This window comes from Ornithodoros turicata, chromosome 5 (assembly GCF_037126465.1).
Source record: "Ornithodoros turicata isolate Travis chromosome 5, ASM3712646v1, whole genome shotgun sequence".
In the NCBI taxonomy this organism is placed as follows: domain Eukaryota; kingdom Metazoa; phylum Arthropoda; class Arachnida; order Ixodida; family Argasidae; genus Ornithodoros; species Ornithodoros turicata.
In genome coordinates, this window is record NC_088205.1 from 32,008,371 (window position 1) to 32,031,755 (window position 23,385).

At 44.5% G+C, this 23,385-nt stretch overlaps 1 protein-coding gene across 2 annotated transcripts; it reads right to left on the reverse strand.

The window, feature by feature from the left end:
* Positions 1-1,301: 1,301 nt before the first annotated feature.
* On the reverse strand, positions 1,302-23,004 carry LOC135394300 (transcription factor ETV6-like). 2 transcript variants are annotated; one of them, XM_064624986.1, is made up of 10 exons: positions 22,716-23,004; positions 21,575-21,861; positions 15,392-15,491; positions 13,943-14,065; positions 12,960-13,067; positions 11,458-11,577; positions 11,306-11,394; positions 9,806-10,139; positions 3,249-3,498; positions 1,302-2,251 (listed from the first exon to the last, which is right to left on the reverse strand). In XM_064624986.1, exons 2-10 carry the CDS (start codon positions 21,698-21,700, stop codon positions 2,071-2,073), a joined length of 1,431 nt encoding a protein of 476 aa, XP_064481056.1. In that variant the 5' UTR covers positions 21,701-21,861; positions 22,716-23,004; the 3' UTR covers positions 1,302-2,070. The 2 variants fall into 2 exon arrangements, with proteins under 2 accessions (XP_064481056.1, XP_064481057.1); XM_064624987.1 differs by lacking the exons at positions 15,392-15,491; positions 22,716-23,004 and having other exon boundaries at positions 21,575-21,687.
* Between the last annotated feature and the right edge of the window lie 381 nt (positions 23,005-23,385).

Genomic DNA, 23,385 nt, shown 5'->3' on the forward strand with positions numbered 1-23,385 from the left:
GTATTGCGCATTTGTGAATGAGGTCTGCCATGGGAACACTGTGCCGCGACGAAGATAAAATCTCCACACTGCCTCCCTGGTGCAGAGGGCGCTTCATAAATCACCACCACGAGGAAAAGCTAAAAGTGAAAACGAAACTCATTCTGTAGTGTTTATCGTACTATCTACCAAACATCACCTCTTGTCCATATGTGCTTTGGAGGACGAGTAGCACGGCTCGGAAACCGTCGATCACCGGTGATCAACGCTCTATGGGTGCGGTAAGGAAAGAGTTAACTTCTTATCTGGAGTACAGGGTTCGCCAAGATAAACTTCGGAGCTTGTAACGAAGATAAAACAAATAAGAACAGCGTCGGGAAGCTAAAGTAAATATTAGAGGACGTATTATGCCCCGAAATTTTATCTCAATAATTACGGATAAATCGTGATAATTATACGGATAATCTACGGATAATCTACGGATAAATCGTGAAAATTAAAAAAGCACCGCTGCCTATCGGCTATATACCTGCGTTTCAGCTTCTTCCCGTCAGATGGCAAAATGGTCAAACGCGGCGTTGCAGAGTACGAGTCTGCATTCAGTTCCACTTGTTCACTTGGTTTCGATGTCGCTTGTAACGCCGCGCTCGACCGTTTCGCCATCTGACGGGAAGAAGCTGAAACACAGGTATAGCCGATTAGGCAGCGGCGTTTTTTTCAATTTTCACGACTTATCCGTAGAGAAACACACCAAGCAGAATTATTGACATAAAATTTTGGGGCATAATACGTCCTCTACTTTAGCTACTTTAGCTTCCCGACGCTGTTCTTATTTGTTTTATCTTCGTTACCAGCCCCGAAGTTTATCTTGGCGAACCCTGTACTTTCTAACGATACAGAGCCTCTGAGTAGAAGGTTGGACCGATGAAGCCATTATGAAAAGCCACTGACACAAGACTTTGTCCATGTGTCTCTATTTTCATAGTTCCCTAGTCTCGGGGGGGGGGGGGGGGGGGGGGGGGGGTAGTAATATGGATATTTTTACCTTTCACAGTACAATGCAAACCATTCACATGCAGAGCATTGCAATGCTTTTGACCCCCATAAGCCCATGAGCTATAAGATGTGCACCTGTATACCACTTTCTAATAGAACCAACTGGTTCCACAAAAAGCACTTCCACATCTCCAAATTGTGGCAGAGGGTCACCACCAGCATCTGGGCTCTGATTGCACAATGTCTTCCATGGAAGAAAAACAATAGTATCAGGGCTGTAAATGACTGGGAACCGAACATGGGGGAGGCAATTATTTTTCATGGTGCCAGATGTAAATGCTATTTTATGTGCTATTCTTTACCATGATGTACATTAATAACCAACATGCTCTGAATCTCCTTGCGCTATTTTGCATTCTGCGATATATTCTGCGCTATTCTGCATCTCCTTGCGCAACACCATCATGTTTACACGTGTATGGGCAACCCTTTTCCCCGTAAGAATTCCCAAAGCATTGTGCTGTGTACACTAACGTACGAAAGAAATGTGTTGTCCTACTAACCCCACATGAGGTACAGTACGGCGCAGCACAGTTGTAACTAAAGTAGCACACAAACACGCAGTCATACACACTTGTGTCGTATGAATGGCTACTTTCATTCTCATAAGCCAGTCCTTCAGAACAGGAGCAATGGTGTGCATAAGAACCATATCTCACGCCTGTCCTGCACCTATGTGTGTGTATATGGTCCTCTGGAGAGTTTCCGGCCAGACCCTATGCTCTCTCTTTAGGTCTCACAGATGTTGGTTGATGCACGCAGTGAGGGGAACAAGAGGAAGCTAATGAACGCACTTATCTGTCACCTATTTGAGTGTCTGGTCTCACATGAAAGAAATGCAAATGGCTCACCAGGATGCACATTTGCAACAAAAGGCACAGTATTCCTCACACGATATGAGACATCAGTGGGTGAGGCACACCTTGTACTTCTTCCTGTAGAACATGGATGCACATTCAATGGAACGTGCTGAGATCTCTAATCGTCCGGCATCACCCGGAAGTGTCCTTTGATAGACAAAAAGGATCCAGTCAACTACTCGGCAGGGGAGAGGCACTCATCCTTGACGCTCATGTCAAGAGCGTTCAATATATCCTCTTTGTATCCTTCACTCTGTGTTCTTTGTGTTGCACTACCATTCTCCGGGGTTCTGTCACCCTTATCCAGCAGGGAGCGCTGTTTGCAGTAACGCAGTTCTGTCGGTGGCCGCAAGAACCTGTACAATACATACTGGTTAGTAAGTCGGCATAGTGCAGTGGCTGACCCACTAGCTCCCAGTATTGATTGTTGCTTCATAAATGGAATAAAATTTGCAAGTGTATACAGTAAAACACGCGGATAACGATATCTCGTATAACGATATCTCTCATCAAACAATGATTTATGATTTTACCGTCAAAATATACATTGTTTGTATGGGGAAACAACCCGCGCACAGCAATAGAGACCGCGGTTCCGAGTACTCGTATAACGATGTTGGACGCTGTCCCGTACGCATAACCTCGCAGCGAAAATCACCGTGATAAGATACAGTACCTCGATGATACGAGTCTCACGGGACAGGGGAAAAAATTCTTATCATCCGAAATTCGTATAAAAAAAATTAAACCTGTAGAGGACGATGGTAAAAATTGAGGCAAGAAAACAGACAGCGACTGTTCATTTTCCAACACTGTCAGAGAAAGAGGTTGGTGGTAACGCTTTTGTGTCCCCGTATTTGGCCAATGCTGGTCAAATTCACGAGATGATTCAAAAGACCTAGCACGTGCTTTCCACCCTCGAGTCGTGCAACAGTGTTCTAAAGCAAGCTTCTCCTAAAGCAAGTAGGTGTTAGGTGAAGCAGATTTGCAAAATGATGACGCGTAATGTTGCCAGAAGTTGTCCTGATATGTTCCCTGGTTCCCTCCACAAGTTCTGGTCCCTGTTTTCCCAAGCCATTGCGATGTTACACAGCTTCGAGGTTTTTTTAGCATCTGTTTCTTTTTCTTTTGCTACACGCAGGGTGGCGCGCGACTTTTCGGGACATGCTGTTTAGGCCAACCCTCGTTTAACGATGTACCCCGTATAACAATTGAATTCGCGATTACCATTAATATCGCCATACGCGGGTTTGTTACCTCTCACCCCCAATAGGTTTTATTTATTTAAGGAGTGCCTTCCAACAGCCAAGACCAAACAAGGCAAGAACAAGTAAAGCTTTAGGTGAAACTGACCGGTAGCAGAGTCGTTCTCCAGGCTCTTTCTGCAGAATCTTGACCCTGTAGTAGTAACGCATGGCACGGGACATCTTGTCAAAGTTCATATTGAGATGGTTCTTTTGCATTCCCCAAAGCTTGGCCAACCTATGTGGGTCAACAATCTTGAAGACTCCCTTGGCTTGGTCCTTCCACGCAATGCAGTAACGGTACCGCTGCTCTGGGTCGTTTAACAGCTGCTGCAGGAAGTCCCATAGTAGACGCACACCTAATGACACAAAAAGAGCTTATGTTGAGCAAAGCACATGTGCACTAACTGTGTTACAAAAGAAAGACTATCTTTGACTTTGCTGACCAAGAGCGAGGGAGGCTCCGCCTCCAAAATGCACGCCAATAGGAGGACTCGGAAGGCGGAGCGCTGCGGCCTCTGCTCTTGCCTAACAAATGGCGCACCGGTAGCGCTCGGCTCGGGATACGTGAGCCGCTGTCGTCTGCTTCTTCCGGTAGAGCTACGACCTTGAAGCTGACCCGCAGCCTCTGCTCTCGCAACACTGGCGCTCTGTAAGGGCACATGTGGTCGTGGTAACCTAAATTCCGATGACGTGGCGATACTGCGTAGTTTTGACGATTATGCTTTATGGATGTGTCATTACCAAATTTTGGGCCAGTTCGACATTTCGCTCCGCTCTTATGCTTGAACATTGCCTCAGCTCACCAAAAAGGAAAGGAATGTTGCTGGTTTTGTTCTACTCCTCACACTGAAATAAATCATTTAAAATGATTGTACTTTGTGTGTGTCTTTTTCTTTCTTTTTGTAAGTAGCTACAGAATAAAATAATTGCACTGTGTGTGTGTGTTTCGTTTTTGTAAATAGTTACGGAAATATGTAAAAAAGAAATAAATGTTGGTGCTTGTTCTACTCCTCGCACAGAAATACATCATTTCAAATAACTATACTGTGTTTTTCTTTTTCTTTTTGTAAGTAGTTACGGAAGAAAATAATTGTACTGCGTGTATGTGTGTTTCGTTTTTGTAAGTACGGAAGTACGCAAAAAGAAGAGAAATGTTGCTGCTTGTTTTACTCCTCACACTGAAATAAATAATTTGAAATAATTGTACTGCGTGTTTCTTTTTTTTTCGTTTTTGTAAGTAGTTACGGAAGAAAATAATTGTACTGTGTGTGTGTCTTTTGCTTTTTGTAAGGGCCAGGACATTTGATCGAACGTCGTTTGGTCGAGAGCCATTTGATCGAACAGCGTTTGATCGAAATGGCAGCGGTCGTTTGATAGATTTTTTTATTCGTCCGCTTGGGGCGTTGATGAAACAAAAATGAAGATGAAAACAACAAAAGAAAGTTTCAGTTCTAAATGCTGTTATCCTAAGGAATATTTCACTCTGTGTAATCCGCTTGCCCATAAACACATTCCTCATCCTAATCCACTTTTTCGCATCCAGAAGGCGATCCGATGGTGTCCCCTTTTGTTTCTGTTTTTTTGCTATTTATTTGCATTAAGTGGTGAAACTGCGTTTGCACGAGCTTTGAAAGCAAAGTTAGAGGTTTAGCTCCACTTTCATGTCCTTGTGGCTGATACTGCCTGAGCGCATTGCTAAAAGTACGCGCAAACATTTCATTTGGCAAAATGCTCCGCAGCCCGGGGCAGCTTTTCCTACGCCCACGCTAACATGAGACATGTTGTTCGCTGCATTTTTCCAACATATCTGCCAGAAATACGCAGAAGGTATCAGGGCCTTGGAGAATTGCTTTTTAATCTTGTCACGTTGTCTGTGTCATCTGTTTCATGAGCTATCCACAACGCTGCTCCTGTATTTTTGGAAGCATGGAACCCTGCCGAACCATTATTTCAGCCTATGCCACCATGGGCCATAGGCTAAGCCCGGTGCTTGTGCATTATTTCCGGTGCAAAGTAGCCTGTGGCACTGACTGTTGCCTGAGTTAAAGGACCCAATCCTGTTTTCGTCCTACAGTACTTAAAGTAATCAGTTCAAGCAAAGATACTTAATTAAGTACCATTTAGCTATCGAGCCTCTCTTTCCACTTCTTATGTCGCAAGCAAGAGAAACTCCGGACGCGGGACCATTTTTTTCGGAACCCACCGCTGCTGCGTGAATTTTTTTCCCTCTTTTGTCTGCTTCTCATTGAAGTGGGAACTACCCTTCGAATAAACGTCTTTAGAAGAAACGGCTCGATCATCCGGCTTTCGATCAAACGGCTTTCGACCAAGTGGCGCTCGACCAAACGGGCGAACACCTACCGTAGCTACTTTCAAAAAGAAAGAAAGAAGAAGAAAAAGAGAGAGACACACACAGTACAATTATTTTCTCCTGTAACAACTTACAAAAAGAAAAAAAGGAAGAAACACACAGTACAGTTATTTGAAATGATTTATTTCTGTGTGAGGAGTAGAACAAGCAGCAACATTTATTTCCTTTACATACTTCCGTAACTACTTACAAAAACGAAACACACACACACACCGTGCAATTATTTTATTCCGTAGCTACTTAAAAAAGAAAGAAAAAGACACACACACAGTACGATTATTTTAAATGATTTATTTCAGTGCGAGGAGTAGAACAAAAGCAGCAACATTCCTTTCCTTTTTCATGAGCTGAGGCAATGTTCACGCATAAGAGCGGAGCGAAATGTCGAACTGGCCAAAAATTTGGTAATGACACATCCATAAAGCATAATCGTCAAAACTACGCAGTATCGCCGCGTCATCGGAATTTAGGTAACCTAAATTCCGATGACGCGGCGATACTGTGACCACACGACAATGTTGCGAGAGCAGAGGCTGCGGGTCAGCTTCAAGGTCGTAGCTCTACCGGAAGAAGCACACAACAGCGGCTCACACATATCCCGAGCCGAGCTGGGGAGCCTCCATGGGTTGCTGCGGCTTCTCCGGAGCGCATGGAGGCTCCCTGAGCCCAGCGCTACCGGTGCGCCATCTGTTAGGCAAGAGCAGAGGCCGCAGCGCTCCGCCTTCCGAGTCCTCCTATTGGCGCGCATTTTGGAGGCAGAGCCTCCCTCGCTCTTGGTCAGCAAAGTCAAGGATAGTCAAAAGAAATATACAAGCAAAACAACTGTGTTTGTCCTCACTGTAGCTGCTCTTTACTCTGACTCACATCTCGCATGTGTGGATTAGCAGTGCAATGCCCTTGAAAAAGTAGGCTACAGGCCTGCCTTCAAAATGTTTGAGGACACCACCTGGACTCTGCCATTGTTGCTGCGCTTCCTGTGTACTCACACGAGCGACATCTCCACAGAATATTCTTATTTAAAAAAATGCAAAAATTGCTTACGTGAGAATGTGGTGTGTTTATCTGCGCATAACTGACGGGGATTACATGCGCGCGACTTCGAAGGGGCTCGAGAGAAGTAGAGGAGGTTGCTCCCTCTCAACATTGTCCTCTCGCCCTCAAGTTTTCTTTGGTTTGCTGCATGATGCGATGGTGACTGCGGCTCTGGGACGTGAGGAAAGGCACATTGCTTGACCCGAAGTTGCACATGCTCAACGGATTTTGTACTGCAGCAAAACCTCGTTGCGAAGTACCATACCTTCCAAAATGCGAGTTGGCAGACAGTTGCATGTCGCCACCCAAACACGCGTTGACGAATTACCCGTGGACGAGGCGCGTTCCAATGGACAATGCTGTTACGATAGTGAGAATGACGATGACTACGGCAATGGATGACGAGCAACGGACGAAGTCGTCGATCCCAAAAGGTGCGGAGCCTCACGCGTTATCGGCGGTTATGTTGTCCTTGGAAAAGCTTTTGACACAAAGTTGTGTCAAGTTACAGCTAGATAAAATGCTTTTGCGCTCTCGACGAACTGCATGTTCAGCTCCGTTCTACTTCGTTGACATGATGTCGACCGACGATTTCGCGAAAACTCTTATATAAAGATAACTCTGATATAACAATCAGATTTTACGTTCTCGTCAATATCGTTATAAACGGGCTCGACTGTAATACGTTTAAAAACAGCACGAAAGAAGCGAAAAAACAAACAAACAAAAAAAACAGACCATGCAGAAATCAGGTCTTGTGCATGCACCATTGGAAGGTGAGGGAGAGAATCATTTTGTATTAGTTATGCAGGGCATGCAATAATTCATTGCTTTACGTCACGAGAAAACTATGATCATTAGCGACTTCACAGTGGTCAGTCGGTGGACTGATTTTGCCCACCTGAGGGCTCACCTGCGCCGAAATCTCAGCACACGGAACACCATATTTAACGCCCCACGGGGAAGATGGTGCATATAAGCAACTTGTGCCCTGCCACCAAGTTGCTGGCATCCTCATCCAGGTTTGAACCCGCATCCTTGGGATGAGTAAGCGGACACGCTACCAACTGATCCACCAATGCCGGTAAGGGTATATTACCATGTGTTTTAATTAGATAAAAATCACATTAAATTTCATTTAATTTATTTTTGCCTTAAAGATCCTCAGCTGAGGGCATTAAATAGTTCATCGGATGAGCGAATACTAGGGCTGTGCGAGTACTCGAAATTTCGAGTTCGAGTCAAGTCGATCTCATACTCGACTCGACAAATGATGAGTCGTCAACTTTCGAGTACTCGATATCGTTTCGAGCGCGCATTAGATCCACATTAAAATCCATCACATGTAAGATATAACCTGTCACAACGATTCCACTGTTTGGAAACATGCATTTGGCGCAGCCGTGATCGCTGTCACAATTCCGACATCTTGTTTTCACTATTAGCTTCGGCTAACCTCGACTTGGCTACAGGCTGAGTAGTGGATATGAATAGCAAGCCGGCTTCAACTGGCTACTGCTGGCCATGGAGGCGTCGCACGCGGGGAAGCGTATCCAACATGTGAAGAGCGCATTTCGTAGTTTCGTTTCTTCGGCGGAAGAGTCTGTTTCGGTTCTACAAGAGTGAAGAACGTGCATCACCCCACAACCGAAAAGGGATGGAAGCCTTGTGTAGGACTACTCTACGAACATTTCCAGTACGAACGCTTCCTTACCGCACCCATAGAGAGTCGATCACCGGTGATCGACGTTTTATGAGCGGCGCTACTCGGTCCCTAAGGTAGATTTCGACAAGTGGTCACATTTGTTGGATACTATAAACACTGCAGAATGAGTTCCATTTTCACTTTTATCTTTGCTTTGTGGTAGCGATTTATGAAGTTGGCCCTGTGCCAAGGAGGCAGTGTGGAGATTCTATCTTGGTTGGGGCGTCACGTTCCCGCGGCAGACCTCTTTCGCAAATGCGCAATACTCCCATTTTAAGCATATTTTGATTTGATTTCGTTTATTATAACGCAAATGACGTCTCTCAAGGTGTTAGACAATCAGATTTTTGTCCTGCATGTGTGGGCATGTATAACTTCCACTATTGTTGTTCTTCCTGTCTCAAAACTAACCGGGAGGAATGGAAGAGTGGCGAAATAGCAATATGTGGTACAACAGGAAAACTGAGCCTGAAACTAATGTTTTCAGCGGAAATTACGATATTAATTTCCGTTTTACTCATTCAATGAACTTTGTCACTCAGTTACATGAACAACATGCGGTGTTCACGCTATTTTCCACAACTCATGAACTTCTTGATCCAGAGGGTTGATCTTTTCAGATATTATTTCTGGCAAAGATTGCCACATTTTGTATATTTTAGAGCTTGTAGATTGATATTTTTGTTCAAGATACAGGCATATATTCAGAAGGGTTTCTGCTGTTTGCACCAATTTTTTGGTGTCCCAAAATCAATTTTGGAAATACATGGATAGCTTTGTTTATGAAACTTACATAATTCGATATGGCATTGATTTGGCTACATTTTCCTATATAGCAACATATTTTGAAGTGACACTGTCAGCCACAAAAAATATACTTGTCAAACCACCCAAAAATGGCCATTTTTGTGGCGGTAAGGAAAGTGTTAAACCGCACCTTGTAGAAAGACCAGTTTTCCTACCCATAACTTGTAAATCTTTTATGGTTTCAATATTCATTTAGCAATGTTGTCCTTAGGTGGCACAAGCTCTTATAATCTTCATTCATTTCATTTTTTGTTGTCAGCTGTAGCACAAAAGAACATTTTTAAGGGGAATTTGGCCCAAAAGCGGCGCAAAAGCAGCTTGAAATTTTATATCTATCTTCCTGCTTCTACACGTTACTTATCATTTAATGGAACGCCAACTACTCGAACTCGACTCGATACTCGAAACAGTGATTTCATATTACTCGAACTTGACTCGAACTTGAAAATTTTGCTACTCGCACAGCCCTAGCGAATACTAAATGGCAAAAATGTGAGGTGCTATTTTCTCACTTTCATGCTACCTACTGGGTCTTTTAAAACCTTCAAGAAAATATATTTTGAGCTGAGACCTCCACAACTACCCGTCCGCATAAGTACTCTACACGCGCAAGTTTAAGGAAAAATATCAGAGATGGTCAAATGGCCTGACTGGATCATCTGCCGGGGAATGACCCAGGCGTGATTCTCCAACAACAGTGCTTACACGTCACACTTCAGTCATTTTGAGTTCAGTACTGCCAACTCACTCATTTTGTCACCAGGACCATCAGCTATTAGTCTTCCGGGAGAACCTAATACGGTTCCGTTCTGTGTGGTCTTTGCAGGTGGCGCCACCACCACATCAGAAGATGGTGCACCTAGTATAGCTGCTCCAGACACCACACCTGGCACCATTCCAGGGAACGCGGACACCCAACCTCTGGAAGCAAACGCCTGGTCGGACTGCATCCCTCCCTCGGGTCCCACGGGAGAACCCAGCTTAGAAGTGGGTGTGTCTCCACTCTCTCCTCCAGAGCTGGGCTCTGGGCTCAAGATGACAGTGCTGTCCACTTCTGCTGACAATGGAGACACCTGCAAGGGCTGTCACATGCAGTACTCTTAGATATTGAGTGCAAGCAATACAAGTTGAGTATAAGTACCACCACCGTGGTACCACTAAATTCAACAGCCTGCACGTGAGTTTATATTTGTTATAGTACCCTCAGTGGATTCTAAATCCTTCAACAAGCAATATTAGTGGAGCAAGGAAAGGGCATTTAGGATTGCATGAAACATTGCTTCATTCATCAGGAAGTTTATCAGGAGCGGCATTACAAAATATCTACGCAATTCGCCCCTCCAACTACCTGTTGAGGCGCTCGCGTCGTCTTCAAGATGGCAGAGAAAAGAATGATTGTCAATGAATAAATCAACCTGCTTCATGCCTTCTTCCACGAGACACGCTTCAAAAATTGTACACATAACATAACTCATGCGTCATCTCCCGCTGGCTTTGTTGTTTTCGTTCACGCCGCCCCTGTGATAGTATCTGATAGATAGATAGCTGATAGATAGCTGCCTTACTAACTCTTACTGCCTTAGAAGAATACACAATCAAGGGACTGCTTTTGATCTCTAATCTCGGCAATGCTACATCCAGAGGACTTAGAAAGGCTGAGGAACCATGAACTGCAACGGAAGGTCTTGTTGACAGTGTCAATTCACTAAGGGGCACCTTACACAGTATTGTAGTTCATAGCATAGGAGCCCACATCGAATGATGGATACTGTAAAAAATTCTAGGGTCATGTTGCTCACAGTAGAACCTTAAACTAAATTCACTAAAGGGCACTCTACCCTGTACTGTAGTTTATCAGCATAGGAGCCAATATCAAATGTACACTGTGAAAAATTATAGTATTTTGAACAGAGTGTCTCTAGTGTCTCACAGCAAATCTTAACCTGGTCACCATTTGGCTTTAGTTCAAGCTGTGTGAGTGCAGTGACAGCATCAGGTTACAGAAGCAGTAGCAGAGAATGGCACTGCAGCACAGTTCTCTTGGAGGTTGCATTTTTGCACGCACATCAGGCAACAGCAGAAGTAGCCAACTTAAAATGCTAATGCAAGCTGCATCGACATTGTGGTTGCCTCTTCACTTTGCATTCTTTAACAAAGCAAGCGAGTAGGAATGCAGACTTAGAGCTATATTGTTGTTTCTGTTGGCACAGAACATCATTTACCTAGTTTCTAAAGAACGTGGCCATACCTGCTGGTTGGAGTCTTGTAGAAGAACCTGCCCAAAGCCATCTCTTGTAATGACTGTAGAACGTGGGGGAATGCTGCCATTGTGTATCCCTGGGAAGATGATATTTTGTAGAGATTTTCTCTGCACGTGCCTTCTCGATGGTGACGACATACCCACGCGAGCATTGTGTAATGCTCTGTGAAGCAGAAGCTGAAGTGCGTTGAAGAGTACATCTCCTGCCTTGGGTGCTCGATCCAGGAAGTCTCCTTTTGAAAGCAGGCACAGAGCTTTGCCTGAAATGGTATTATGGGCAACGTTCTATTGTCCAAGTATTTTGACCAACAGATGTGCATATGTCAAGAATCTAGTTCAAGTAATACTTCGAAGGAAATCTTTCTTTGCTTTTGTAACATGCCAACTGTTGATTGTACCACTGATCGCAGTTCACTGAACCTCACGGCTTCTGATGGTTTCATACTCTTTCTCCGCTCCAATTTTATGTAATGCACAGTGCTAAGTGAATAACCCCATTCCTATCTTTTCTCCAAAGGGGGACAATACTAGTACTTGGAATCATTCAGTATAATTCTACGTGGCACTTGTATCCATGTGCGCAGTAGTCCACAGCGAGTAGTCATGGGTGTCTCCACAAAAGGTCTCATAATGCTAGCACAAGGCAGCGGACTGCTGATGTGGACATGGAAACTGTCATGGCAACTAATGCCAACAGGGTGAAGGAGGCCTGTCTCAAGCTACCGAGCTTGTGAGGCCTGAGGTTCCGATTGTGGCCGAAAGTTGATGAATGTTTTTTAGGTAGTGTAGCAATGTTTGTTGGCATTACCTGCAAAGTGGAAGAATTAAAGTTGGTGATAGTTGGTCGTGTGAATGTACAATAATCGTGGTATATGCAAGTGTGGTGACAGCGCTCCACAACTTTGTCCATCAAATGTGTCTACTGATAAAGTATAACATCCACTCGCCTCCTTGATAATCCTACGTCTCAATTCTCTAACAAACCTCATATTGGTTGTCAAAGCTCAAACCTGCAAATCGGGTCTTGCGCATCTTGCCCCTACAAGTGTCCAACCCAACCCTGTGAGAGCTTGAAATAGGTGCACACATATGTAACTTTCCTAGGATTTTACAGTAACAGTTCACTGCTTGTTGTGCTAGACTTCACACAGCCCACTTGTCTGGATTTGGCTGCATGAGGTACTAATGCATCTTGAGGTACCTGTGCTTGAACAAAGCTGGTAATGAGATAAAGTGCTAACTCTAAGTGCCCAAATTTGTCTGATTAAACTCCCTGCAAGTCATTTGCATATGCCAGGTTGTCACCTCCACACAGTGAAAAAAAGGACAACTTACTTTTATTGTATCACTCAGCCCTAGATTTTGCAGATTTCTATTCTGATGCAGGTACCAACCAGAGAGATATAGTAGCCTATGTGACAGGTGTGAGTGCCTCAACACCTGACAGACAAACCTGATGTGTTTCCCTGCAGATATATGTATGATCCAAGTTTTGGGTGTCGTGGTTGTCAGAAAGAAACTTTTCCATGTCGTTCCTCCTCTATTTCTTGCTCCCAGTTATTGCTACTTATTCATTTGTGTCCTTCATTTGATGAAGAAACTTGCTTCTCCTCTGTGTAATTGCAACAATTATCGTCCTCACCATTCATGTGGAAGGTTTCTGCATCAGTTGGCACCAGGGAGAACTGCTCCGTGCACCACTCCAGCCACATGGACACATTGTGCTTGCTCCACTGCCGTGGGTCGTTTCCTGCAAGCAACAGTCATCAGTATGTAGTGAATCAGGTAGGCAACTTTGAAATGGAGAGACTTTTTCTAGTAAATGTGACACCTGGAATGCGTGTTTTGGACCACATTACTGATTACAGGCAGAATTACCCTTACTACTTGCCCCCTTAGTTATATAAATTTCAAAATGGACTCAATTTCGCACCATCATGATGGCATATCACTTCACGGTCATAACTATGATTATGATGGTGAAGTGGGTGCGCAACACACAAAATTTGTACTCGTTTTTCCCTTGTTCTCATGTCTCCAGACGTGACACCAATGGTCGCTAAGTCAGTTTTATTGGTGCAGTTCCCCTCGCATATCAGTTCTTTTCCGTTTAAACGGAGTCAAACTTCACCTCTACAGTTTTACGTGAAATAAGCAATTTGACCGAGAGCCAGGAATTTTGTAGCACTTGATGTAATTGTAGGAAGGCAGTAGCTCTAGCCATGTCCAGGGATTTGCACAAGATTTTCCTCATAGGGGGTGGCAGGGTTACCACAGTCTCAGCTCGCTACTGCCGTGTTCACACAAAATGTATTTATCACAAAATTTTGGATGGTGTTAAGGAGGTGGGGAAGTAGGAAAATCCCTAGAATCCTATATGCCTTTCAGTGAGTCACCAACAAATGCAGACATCACACAAGCAGTTTATTCCTAGCTGCCATCATTCAATTAACTTTATTCCTGTCCAACCAAAAACTCATCATACCGTAAGACAATGCATGGCAAAAAGAAAGTCTTTAGCTCTAAACACTGCCCCCACGGTTTTGCCCATATTGTGTCTCGGATGCGCAGAATGTGGATCAGATGCCTCAATGCAGTAGGACCTTAGTGCTGTGGTGGTCTCACCTAAACCTGTGGGAAGGAGGTTGTCTTGAGGGAGATCCCCGAGGGTCATGGATAGAGGCCAGTTCAAGTGTCCTTGTAGGCGGCCCCAGGGACTCAACAATCCCTCCTCTACAGACATGGCACCTGCATTCATCACCGCAATATCGTTATTAACAATGTAATCTAATTATTGCAAATACTGTTTCCTAAATTAACCAACACACATTCCACTTTTTGCAACCCCATCCAGTAAGGGATGCACTCATAAAAAAATCAAATCGCGGATACACTTGATCACCAACACAAGGCATGCTTCAGTGATTTTCTCATAGATTGATTTACAACTTTTATGGGAGAGAGTGGGAACACCCCGTTCACACACATTTCCTTCGTCTTTTCCATGTACACAAATAAAGGCGAACAGTTTGGATGGGTCGTCTCCACAAGCAAGAATAACTTTACTTTGGTGAATGATGGTTGGGGTGTTTCATCACCCTCTCCACAAAAGTAAATACTTAGAATGGAAGAAATAAAGCACTGAAGTTTTCTGCTCCCTTTTTTTACATTTTTAAAACTGGCAAGGGGGGTGCAGAAGGGCACACACAGGAGCATCAAAAACGCATTTTTTGTTTTTGTTGCTATCCTTGCATAGCCGCTGGCATGTGTCGCTTGTTATAAGTACAAAGATCCTCAGAATGGTTTCATTTCCATTAGAACTGTGCTCAGTAGTCCCGAAATTCGTTTCCATATCCAGGCATGGAGTAGAATTCTAAATGTCTGCAAGGTATTCCGACTTCATCATCTGAACCTGTGCTGTCCCACCCCAGCCTGGTCGCCTGAACTTGGTTCTTACTGGCTGTGTTCATCAGCAGTGAAATGTGCAATTTATCAGTCAATACCAGATTTCATGTGTAAGCATCATTGCTGAGCATCATCGAGGTCACACTTTATATAATAACACCAATGGAAGGCAGCACAGATACTACTGTTGCTGAAGTAAACATTGCTGGTGCAAATCCTTCATTGCCAGATGGTTCAATGATGCATCAACAGCAGAAATGAGTCACACAACAGTTCTGAAGATGGTGAGAAACAGGTCCCACATATCGTCTCCAGATGGTCGGCAAAGGTTATATCAGCAGTCGTTTTGTAGCTTTTTATTAACAGAGTATATAGTGATGCTTATGGTGCAGAAAGTGTGAACAAGCTGCTAACACGCGTCGCACGTAAAGTAAAATGTTGACTTTTCTAAACCAAATAAGAGTGTTTACTTCTCAGGGCATTCTCAGTGCAAGGTTCTTTTGCTTTCCTAATTTGTCTGGATGGTTGGGCTGGAAACGGAAGCAGTCCAGGTAAGTGGGACAAGCAGATAAAGTGGTTATGTCTGGGTCCAGGGGTGGATTTAGGAGGGGGGGAGCTGGATGTCCTGAACCCCCTCAATTTCAGTTGTTACATAGAGTATCAATTGACCTTGGTAGTATAATAGCATGCTTTCCAAGGCAGGACCACCCTTCAGAAAAATCCTGGATTCGCCCCTGTCTGGATCAGAAGTACTGCAGAAAAGATATAGCTGAAATAGCAAAGCACGAGATAAGCAGGAAGTACGTGTGTATCCTCCAGTATTGTACCTGCTACCAAAACTAAGTAACGAAGTGCTGATGCCTGCTACTTCACAGGAAAGTAACGCAATACAGTGAACCCTCGTTAATATGACCCCCGATAATCTGACATACGCGCTTTACGACCATACTCTTGGGGAACAATGCTGTGAAACCCCTCTAAATCACCCCCGTTAATATGACAATTTCGCATTATGACCAAAATTTTCGGGAACGACCATGGTCATAATAACGAGGGTTCACTGTATTAGCGTTACAAATTTGAAAAAGTAACGAGATACCACTATTATTTTTTTTATGACCGCTTTTATTTGGTAGCTACCGCTACCAAAGAAAAGTAACATAAATACTATGCCCCTAATTATTCGCTACCGTACCCTTCTCTATGCAACTCCTTACTGCATGCATTTCGTTGTCAAATGTATCTAAAGACTATGCAATAGTTAAGTTCCCTCACATAGATGACATGCAGTATACCACTACCTGCAGCCAATATATATTATTTCACATTGATATTACATTATTCATTCACATTGATATATATTATAGTATATTGATATATTATTTCATCTTGAGATGATGCGCATTTAAGACAATTTAATGTACATAGCGCATGTGTGCATTTAATAATTTTCCCGACAGAATGTTAGAAGCGCAAGACGATTTTTCTGCAGTGATAGTATTTTGTCCGATATATCCACAGATCCCAACCTCAACTCTTCCGCCTGCTTCCTGTCGATGAATTGATCAGTGTGATCAAGCTGCGCAACTGCCATGATAAGTGACCACACATCGAGTCATCAATGGCTACCATGAGGTGAAAACATCAAACAAATGGCATAATCCATTGACCAGGCGACAAAAGAAAGGAACAAGACAGCGATGACGCAACTTTCAACCGTTTACTGACACTGATGGCATAATGTTCACTCTCGCCAGGGCCAACGCTGTGCTGTTGGCATACAGCACCAAAGCTTAGGTCTCACGGGACTTAGGAGATAATGTTGTTGCCTACCGGGGATTAGGCAAGCAAGCAGGGAAGCAGGCGTGCTTCCCTTCTTCCAGCCACACGACAGCTTCCCTTACAAAGCGTTTGGCTAAGAAAATCTACATTTAATATGCTTTTTCCGGGAGTATGAGTTCCTCAGTAAGAGTCTACCCGTGCGAGATCACCTCCGTAATGAAACATTTCGAGAGAAAAATATCATGTAGCATTTCCCTGAACATGTCGACATTCGTTTTGCCTCTAACTTATATGGCTACGACACTAGCATTACCGCTCTCAGGAGTGACCTTGCTCTTCCTACCTTATCGTTGCGCCGTATCCAATCGGGATTTTCGCATTTTCACAAAATCCATCACAACCATTTCTTGCGTACATCTCTTTTACAGCCTCCTTCCTACGTATCTGAACTTCATGATCATGAAAACAAGGTTTGTGTACATGAGTATAATACCCTTTACTGCTTCCAGTCGTTTATTCCCCGTTTGTCAAGACTCTGGAATGACCTTCCCTGCCATGTAGCACTTTTCACTGGTCATCCCCGGTTTCAGACGGCCATCACAAATTTCTTATCTCTCCCCTGACTCTTCTTTCTGTTGTTTTTGTTTTTCCGCACAGTTGTTCGCGGCATCTATGTGTGTACATGCTTGCTGGTTTTTCTTTATGTCTTGATGACATTTAGTGTTGTATTTCCTGTTTTTTTTAAAGTATATTTGACGTTTCTCTTGACGACTCTCTCTTTGTCGAACATGGTACTTGCTTTTTCGTTTTTCTACAGTGTTGTTGTCGCCCAACTTCTCCATTATGTCATACCCGTTTTGGGTTTTTAACGTATTATAAACAAATAAATAAATAAGCATGTTGGCGTACACTGGCTCCTGGCTAGTATTATTATTTATTCATTTTGTGTAGCTCATATATCCACAGTGTAACGTATGTAATGTGTGAACATAACTAGAACGTGTCCAGCAACCTGTGTAAGCTTCAGGGGTCGAAACTGGAACTGAACTGTAACCGAAAACATTTTTTCTCTTCCCTTAAATGAACCGGAACTGAACCGAAAAATATGATGCCGTAACCAGTTCAGCAGATGGTAAAGACGCCTATACCTTCCCACTAGACTGCCGCCCACCAGCTCCCTGTATCGCTCGGAACCTTGCCGTATTCATAGAAAGGATATAACAAATTGGTAAACCAGGAAATGGTGAGTCCATGCATCTCCTACAGCCTCACCTACAAAAGGTTCACGACATCCCTGTACATTTTTGTGACTCGAGGTGTAAAAAAAAAAGATGTGCTACACTACGGCTACACTTCGCATTGTTGCCTCGGGTGCTTCCTTTCATTCAGCGTCGCAGTGTAAAGGCAACGTAAATTTTACCTTACCTACCTCTAACCTACCGTTTAATATCACTCTTTAAATTTTAATAGCTCACAGTGACATCCACAAGCAACGCGGAGAACTAGCGACCATGGGAAACATGTCGCTAGGTTGGCGTGTGGTCCAGAGCATGGTGCAAAGCGTCGAGCTCTGGCACCAGCTAGACGCCGACCGCTGAACTAAGAGGCGCGACCTCTCTTTTTTCCTTTAGAAATTGGCGATAGCTTTTTGCACAGTAGTTCAATGGTATGCTGTATGCCATTTCCCAGCACTTTTTGGTACAGTAAAGGATGATCTGCTGTGGAATGCATGGTTCTTTGTAGCTATGAAGTGTAGCGGCGAGGGTGTAAGAGGAAGGAAGGAGGAGCAAGCGACCGCCGGAACCTGATGTTACCTCTCACATGTGGTACACTGATTAGCATAGCACACGTAAACCGGTTCGAATCGATTAATATTGGTTCAAACCGCTATTTTGGTTGGGCTGAACCCAAACCCGAACCAAACCGATAACCTTGAACCGGAACTTGAACCGAACCCCAAAAAATAACGGTTGTGAGCCCTGGTGAGCTTTGGTAATTCTATCTCGCCAGAAATTCTTCACCTTAGGCACAACACCATAAATCAAAGTCAGCGGTACGTTTGGAGTGCAATGAATGACTATAGCGATATCTCATTGTGTTTCTGATATATTTTCGTACCTGTTCCAAAAGACACGACGCTATGTACAACACTGGTATCCTCCAATCATTGTATTGATACAGCATGCACCTGTGCTGCTGCTAAGTGGTAATGCTCCTAACAATACAAATGCAAGCAAAACAACAAGTAGTGAAGCCTTCTACATTTGGTCTCTTCAATAACTGATTCGTGAAAAGTCGCTTTGTTTCGGCAATTGAGTCTTTCCCCCTTTGTGAATGCGCGTGAGACAATAGTTTAGTGTGTTCGCGGTTGTTTCCTCGTGAATGTCCAAGGCCATTTGGCTAACTTCCCCCAGCCAGCCTTGATGTTCCGATCCCAAAGTTTCCCCGTTGGAAAAATCTCAAAGGAGGAAACAAGCGAAGCGGCCGTCAAGGAAATGACCTTGGCGAGCGGTCGCTTTCCTTTTCGCGGGACGCTCGCGCGTATCTCGCGCGCGGAAGAGACGCCACTCGTGAGCGTCCGCCGGAAAACGGGAAACGCGACGCCATGGAATTTCCACCTGCAAACACCTGCCTCCGTTGCGTCCCCACACAATGACAAACAAGAAAAGCCGAATGCCTTGCGTTGCCTGCGTGTGCATGGGCTTTAATCGCACGTGCATCTGCTACGCGAAAGAAAGAAAACAAACAAAGCTGAAAAACAACGCCGATGATCGAGATGAATACTATAAACCATGTAAGGATTATCACCGTTCGCCTCAGATTGGTGATTTCTGCGAATCTCGACTCGGTGATTTGTGAGATATAGGATGCTTTCGATTGAACTGAATTAACCGCGGCCGTTCCGGAACTAACCTGCCGGGACAATTTGTGTCGTTTTTGCGTCTGCCTTGACTTATTCAGAGATTATTCGGCTTTCTTTGGTAACTAGCCGTGAGTGCGGAATGATGAACCAAAAGCACAAGCTATTCCACAGTCGCTGTGCCAATGAGAGGATGATATGGCGAGACAGGAACGGAGCAAACTTCACGCACTGCGACACAGAAATGGTGTAAATTAGGATGTACCACACTTTAACCCCCCCCCCCCCCCCAGTTTTGCAGACACACCTCAAATCATCAAATAAATGTCGTATTTTACGTGGTACTCGCAGTTCCAGATGATTGGGGTAGAACATACATACCCCCCTCTCTCTCCTTTCTTTAATTATTTTTTTATTTTTTATTTTTTATTTATGTGTGGTGGAGGGGATCACCCCCAAACCCTGCCACTTGCACGCGACGTCGATTCTGAGTAGTTTATAAGTAGAGCAGCGCCTAAGACATTCTACGCAAGACATCTAGTTTTCATTATAGTGCGGCAAAGTCCAGTAAAAAGGACGTAACTTTACCTGGATGTAACAACGTGTATCCAATGGCGTTTGAATGTGTGACCTTCCTGTGAAAGCAATGTAGGTTAGCGTTCCGGCGGAAGTAGAGCTGACCTCGACCGCTGGAAACGGGAACAATCGAGAGCTACGTAATACTTGCGTCGCGCCTCGTTCCTCAAAGGTGTCGGTGCAATAGTTTGCGCTGTCTCCCTTCAGTCAATCCCCCAGGGTGGACGCAGGCAAGCTGGAAGTCCGAGCTTGGGCACTAGGAAGAACGACAGGCAGAGCTCCCCCTGTGTGTATTTGTCGTTCTTCCTACTGCCCAAGCTCAGGCTTCTTCAACTATGTGGAATCCTCGAATGAGTAAAACTGAGGTATTTCGTATGTTTTCCAGATGCACCGCGGATTTCCGAAACACCGATGGAAAATGCCCAAATGAAATAAAACAGTTTCCGAAGAATGCCCCAAATAAGACAATGCGCACGATAGGTACACACCCTGTACCTAGATCGTGCGCATAGCCTCATTCATTTCAGTCTTCCAAGATTTTCATGACGAGCACCCGGCCTGCTCGTTATGAAAATCTTGAACGACAGCGGTGAGAATCCAACGGATCTGAATTTCGAAGACTGCAATTATGCTCTTGGGCAGAGGATTGTGTTGTGTGTTCCAGACTCGGAGCCAGTGCCGGATTTCCAGTGATGGGGGCCCCGGGGCACTCTGCCGTGGGGGCTCCCTCGTGTATTCTATGTCTATCGAATGTGTTATTCGGGGTCGATATGCGTGGACGGAGGGCATATTTTTACCAAGTTCCCGTTTCAGGCATGCAAAACAGATTTCCCTTAGACAAGACCTTTACTGGAGGGGGCCCCTTAGTGGTGGGGCCATCCCCTAAATCCGGCACTGCTCGGAGCTGTTACTTCCCTTAGTGGAAATCTCGTCTCTTGATGTCGGCCAACAGAGATCCTCCATAGGGGAGACGGAAGTAAAGAGAATCTCACAACTTGCGAGTGGAGAACCCCAAATGCCTAACGCCGGCTTTAAAAAAAAAAAGAAAAACTGCGATCTTCGCTCTTGGACCCGCCCCTGTTGGCCATGCTCCTACGACAGCAGTACACTGCATAATACTTCCAGAGAGGTTCATGACATGATGGTAAATGGTGCAATACAAAATCTGGAACAATTTGCGGCGTGTATGAACATGACGAACACAACGGCATATGTGTTTGTGCGACACGATGCCTGGAAGGACATTTGTGTCCGCGATATATATATATATATATATACACATTATATACATATATATAGTCCCATATTGCAATTCATAAATGTTGCACGTTGAACCTCATTTGGTGGTCCCGCATTGCCGATCAGCGAGTCAGCTGCGGCCAGAAGCAACATGAGAAGCAATACAGCCAGCCGATTATCGGATGGCGTCTCGTAATCCCCGCCGACCGGATGTGGTGTTACGTAACCACCTTGGGAAGTGGCGCACCTCACCAAAAGCACCGTCCACAACTATTTTGATCGCAACACCAGAAAATCCGGTTGTTCGTCCAGGTGTTGAACGCCTATGTTGACACGTATTGACCACTAGGTCTCCGCAAACGAACCGTGGTCCGATCTCCCTCACAAACACTCACCGTGTCGGCGTCTCCTTGGTCTACTCCATGGAAGCGTTGTTGCTCTTGTTTACTATCTCTGCTTGTAGAAGGATGATAAAATGACTTGAGATAGCCGCCGTATTCTTGTTGAAGAAGAAGGGCCATGCTATGATGTCGATCCACGAAACAGCAAGTGGAGAGAGCGAGGAAGCGAGCTTCCCTTCGTCATTTCCGCTCCAAGAGGAAGTGACCGCTTTCACTTCGTTTACGAGGGGCTGTGCGGGAAACGGAGCGGCTGGTAGCTGCTGCAGCCGCTGTCAGGTGAACTATAGGTGAACGGAGGTGATGGTACATCGATAAAAGTGATTTTAATCAAATTCACAACTTTCATGGAACACATACAGATATTGTACCGGTCCGTTACGCATATTTATTTTCATTTGTCTTTTGTATATTTTATACTACGTATTAATTTTTTTACTTATACTTTACGTATTTTCTATGTATGTATTATATTCATAAAAGGGCGGTATTTGCAACGAATTAATAATGACATCCAAAACAGGAATTACTGGAGAATTAGTAAGTGCTAGTAGAGTGCTAATCCCTTGGTGGCTAAATCACTTGCCGTTGTACAGCCACATTCAGCGCATGTGTCAGTTGTGCCCCACACTCTAAGAAAAAAAAAAGAGTAAAATTGGGAGTAATTGCAGCTTGTAGTCCCCTACATTGCAATTACTACCCATTTTAGTTCCCTAACCCCGAAATTTACTCCCCAGGACTGCAAATAGTCACTGAAGTTCGCAAATGGATATGCAAGAGTCTGCGTAAATATGCGCTCTTCGTGTATTTGATGAAATAATGCTATATAACTTATTTAACTTAGCAATTTTCCACCCACACAGAGCAAGAAATAGTCAGCTGTTCTTTCTTGTCAACTTGTGCCCTATGCATGTCTCAAGATTTTATATCACTCGACATATCACGGTTGACGGTTTAATTCAAAGTATTTTCATTTATGCACATGAATTATGTGCCTGGGACTCTTAGAACGGAGTGTGGAATGCAGTCCTCACTCTCTGACATTCATTTGGACCCATGCATTTACTCCCGAAAGGGACTAATTTTTGCGGCAATGCATTTACTCCCCAAAATGAGTAAAACTACTCCTTTTTCTTACAGTGTGCCGCTGTTCCTTCCTGTCCGCTGTTCTTATCTTCACCAAGTTGGTCCCTCACGTTTGTCGTCTACCCCGTGCTGGTCTACCATGTTCGGACCGAAATAAGTACCCGACCTTTCTGTTGGCCTTCTTGCGGGAAGCAAGGGCTGGACATTCGTAGATGACACTCCGCAGAGCCTGCAGAGCGGAAGCGATTATCACGAAACAAATAACATCAGGATTCCACCAACGAATCTCTACTCAACGGACGCTGTTGCGCGTGACAGTCCTCGCGGCGTCATTCAGTCACGTGATCCTCGTCTGTCGTGACAGACACGAGTTTTTCGATGACTATTTCGTGGTTGGAGAACTATTCGGTTGTGCGCCTGAGGTTCCGCGCTTTCAGACTTATGTCGGCACAGTTCCCTTAGAAGTCGGCCCAGGACGCACATTTCCCCAGAGTGTTAGTCGTGACGTTGCCCACCTCTGTGAGGCCGACAACGGCGAGCCCTTTCACCAGCACCACCACCACCACTCGCTCCAGCTTGATTCCAGCGAGATTATGTCAGCCTCTCACCTTGCAAATGATGACAAAAAATGCAGAAAGGCAATTATCTAGAAAGGACAGTGATTTATCCAGACTCCCTACACCCCAAACTGTTTACCGACACCTTTCTTTCCTGTATAGCCC

Bases quoted from the DNA above. Each gene is read 5' to 3' on its own strand.
- LOC135394300 (XM_064624986.1), bottom strand. From the start codon at position 21,700: ATGGCCCTTCTTCTTCAACAAGAATACGGCGGCTATCTCAAGTCATTT. The intron at 14,066-15,391 runs GTCAATTGATAC...TGATGAATGCAG, and splicing joins CATGCTATTATACTACCAAG to GTGCCATGTCTGTAGAGGAG. The intron at 13,068-13,942 runs GTGAGACCACCA...TGTTGCTTGCAG, and splicing joins CCTCCTTCCCACAGGTTTAG to GAAACGACCCACGGCAGTGG.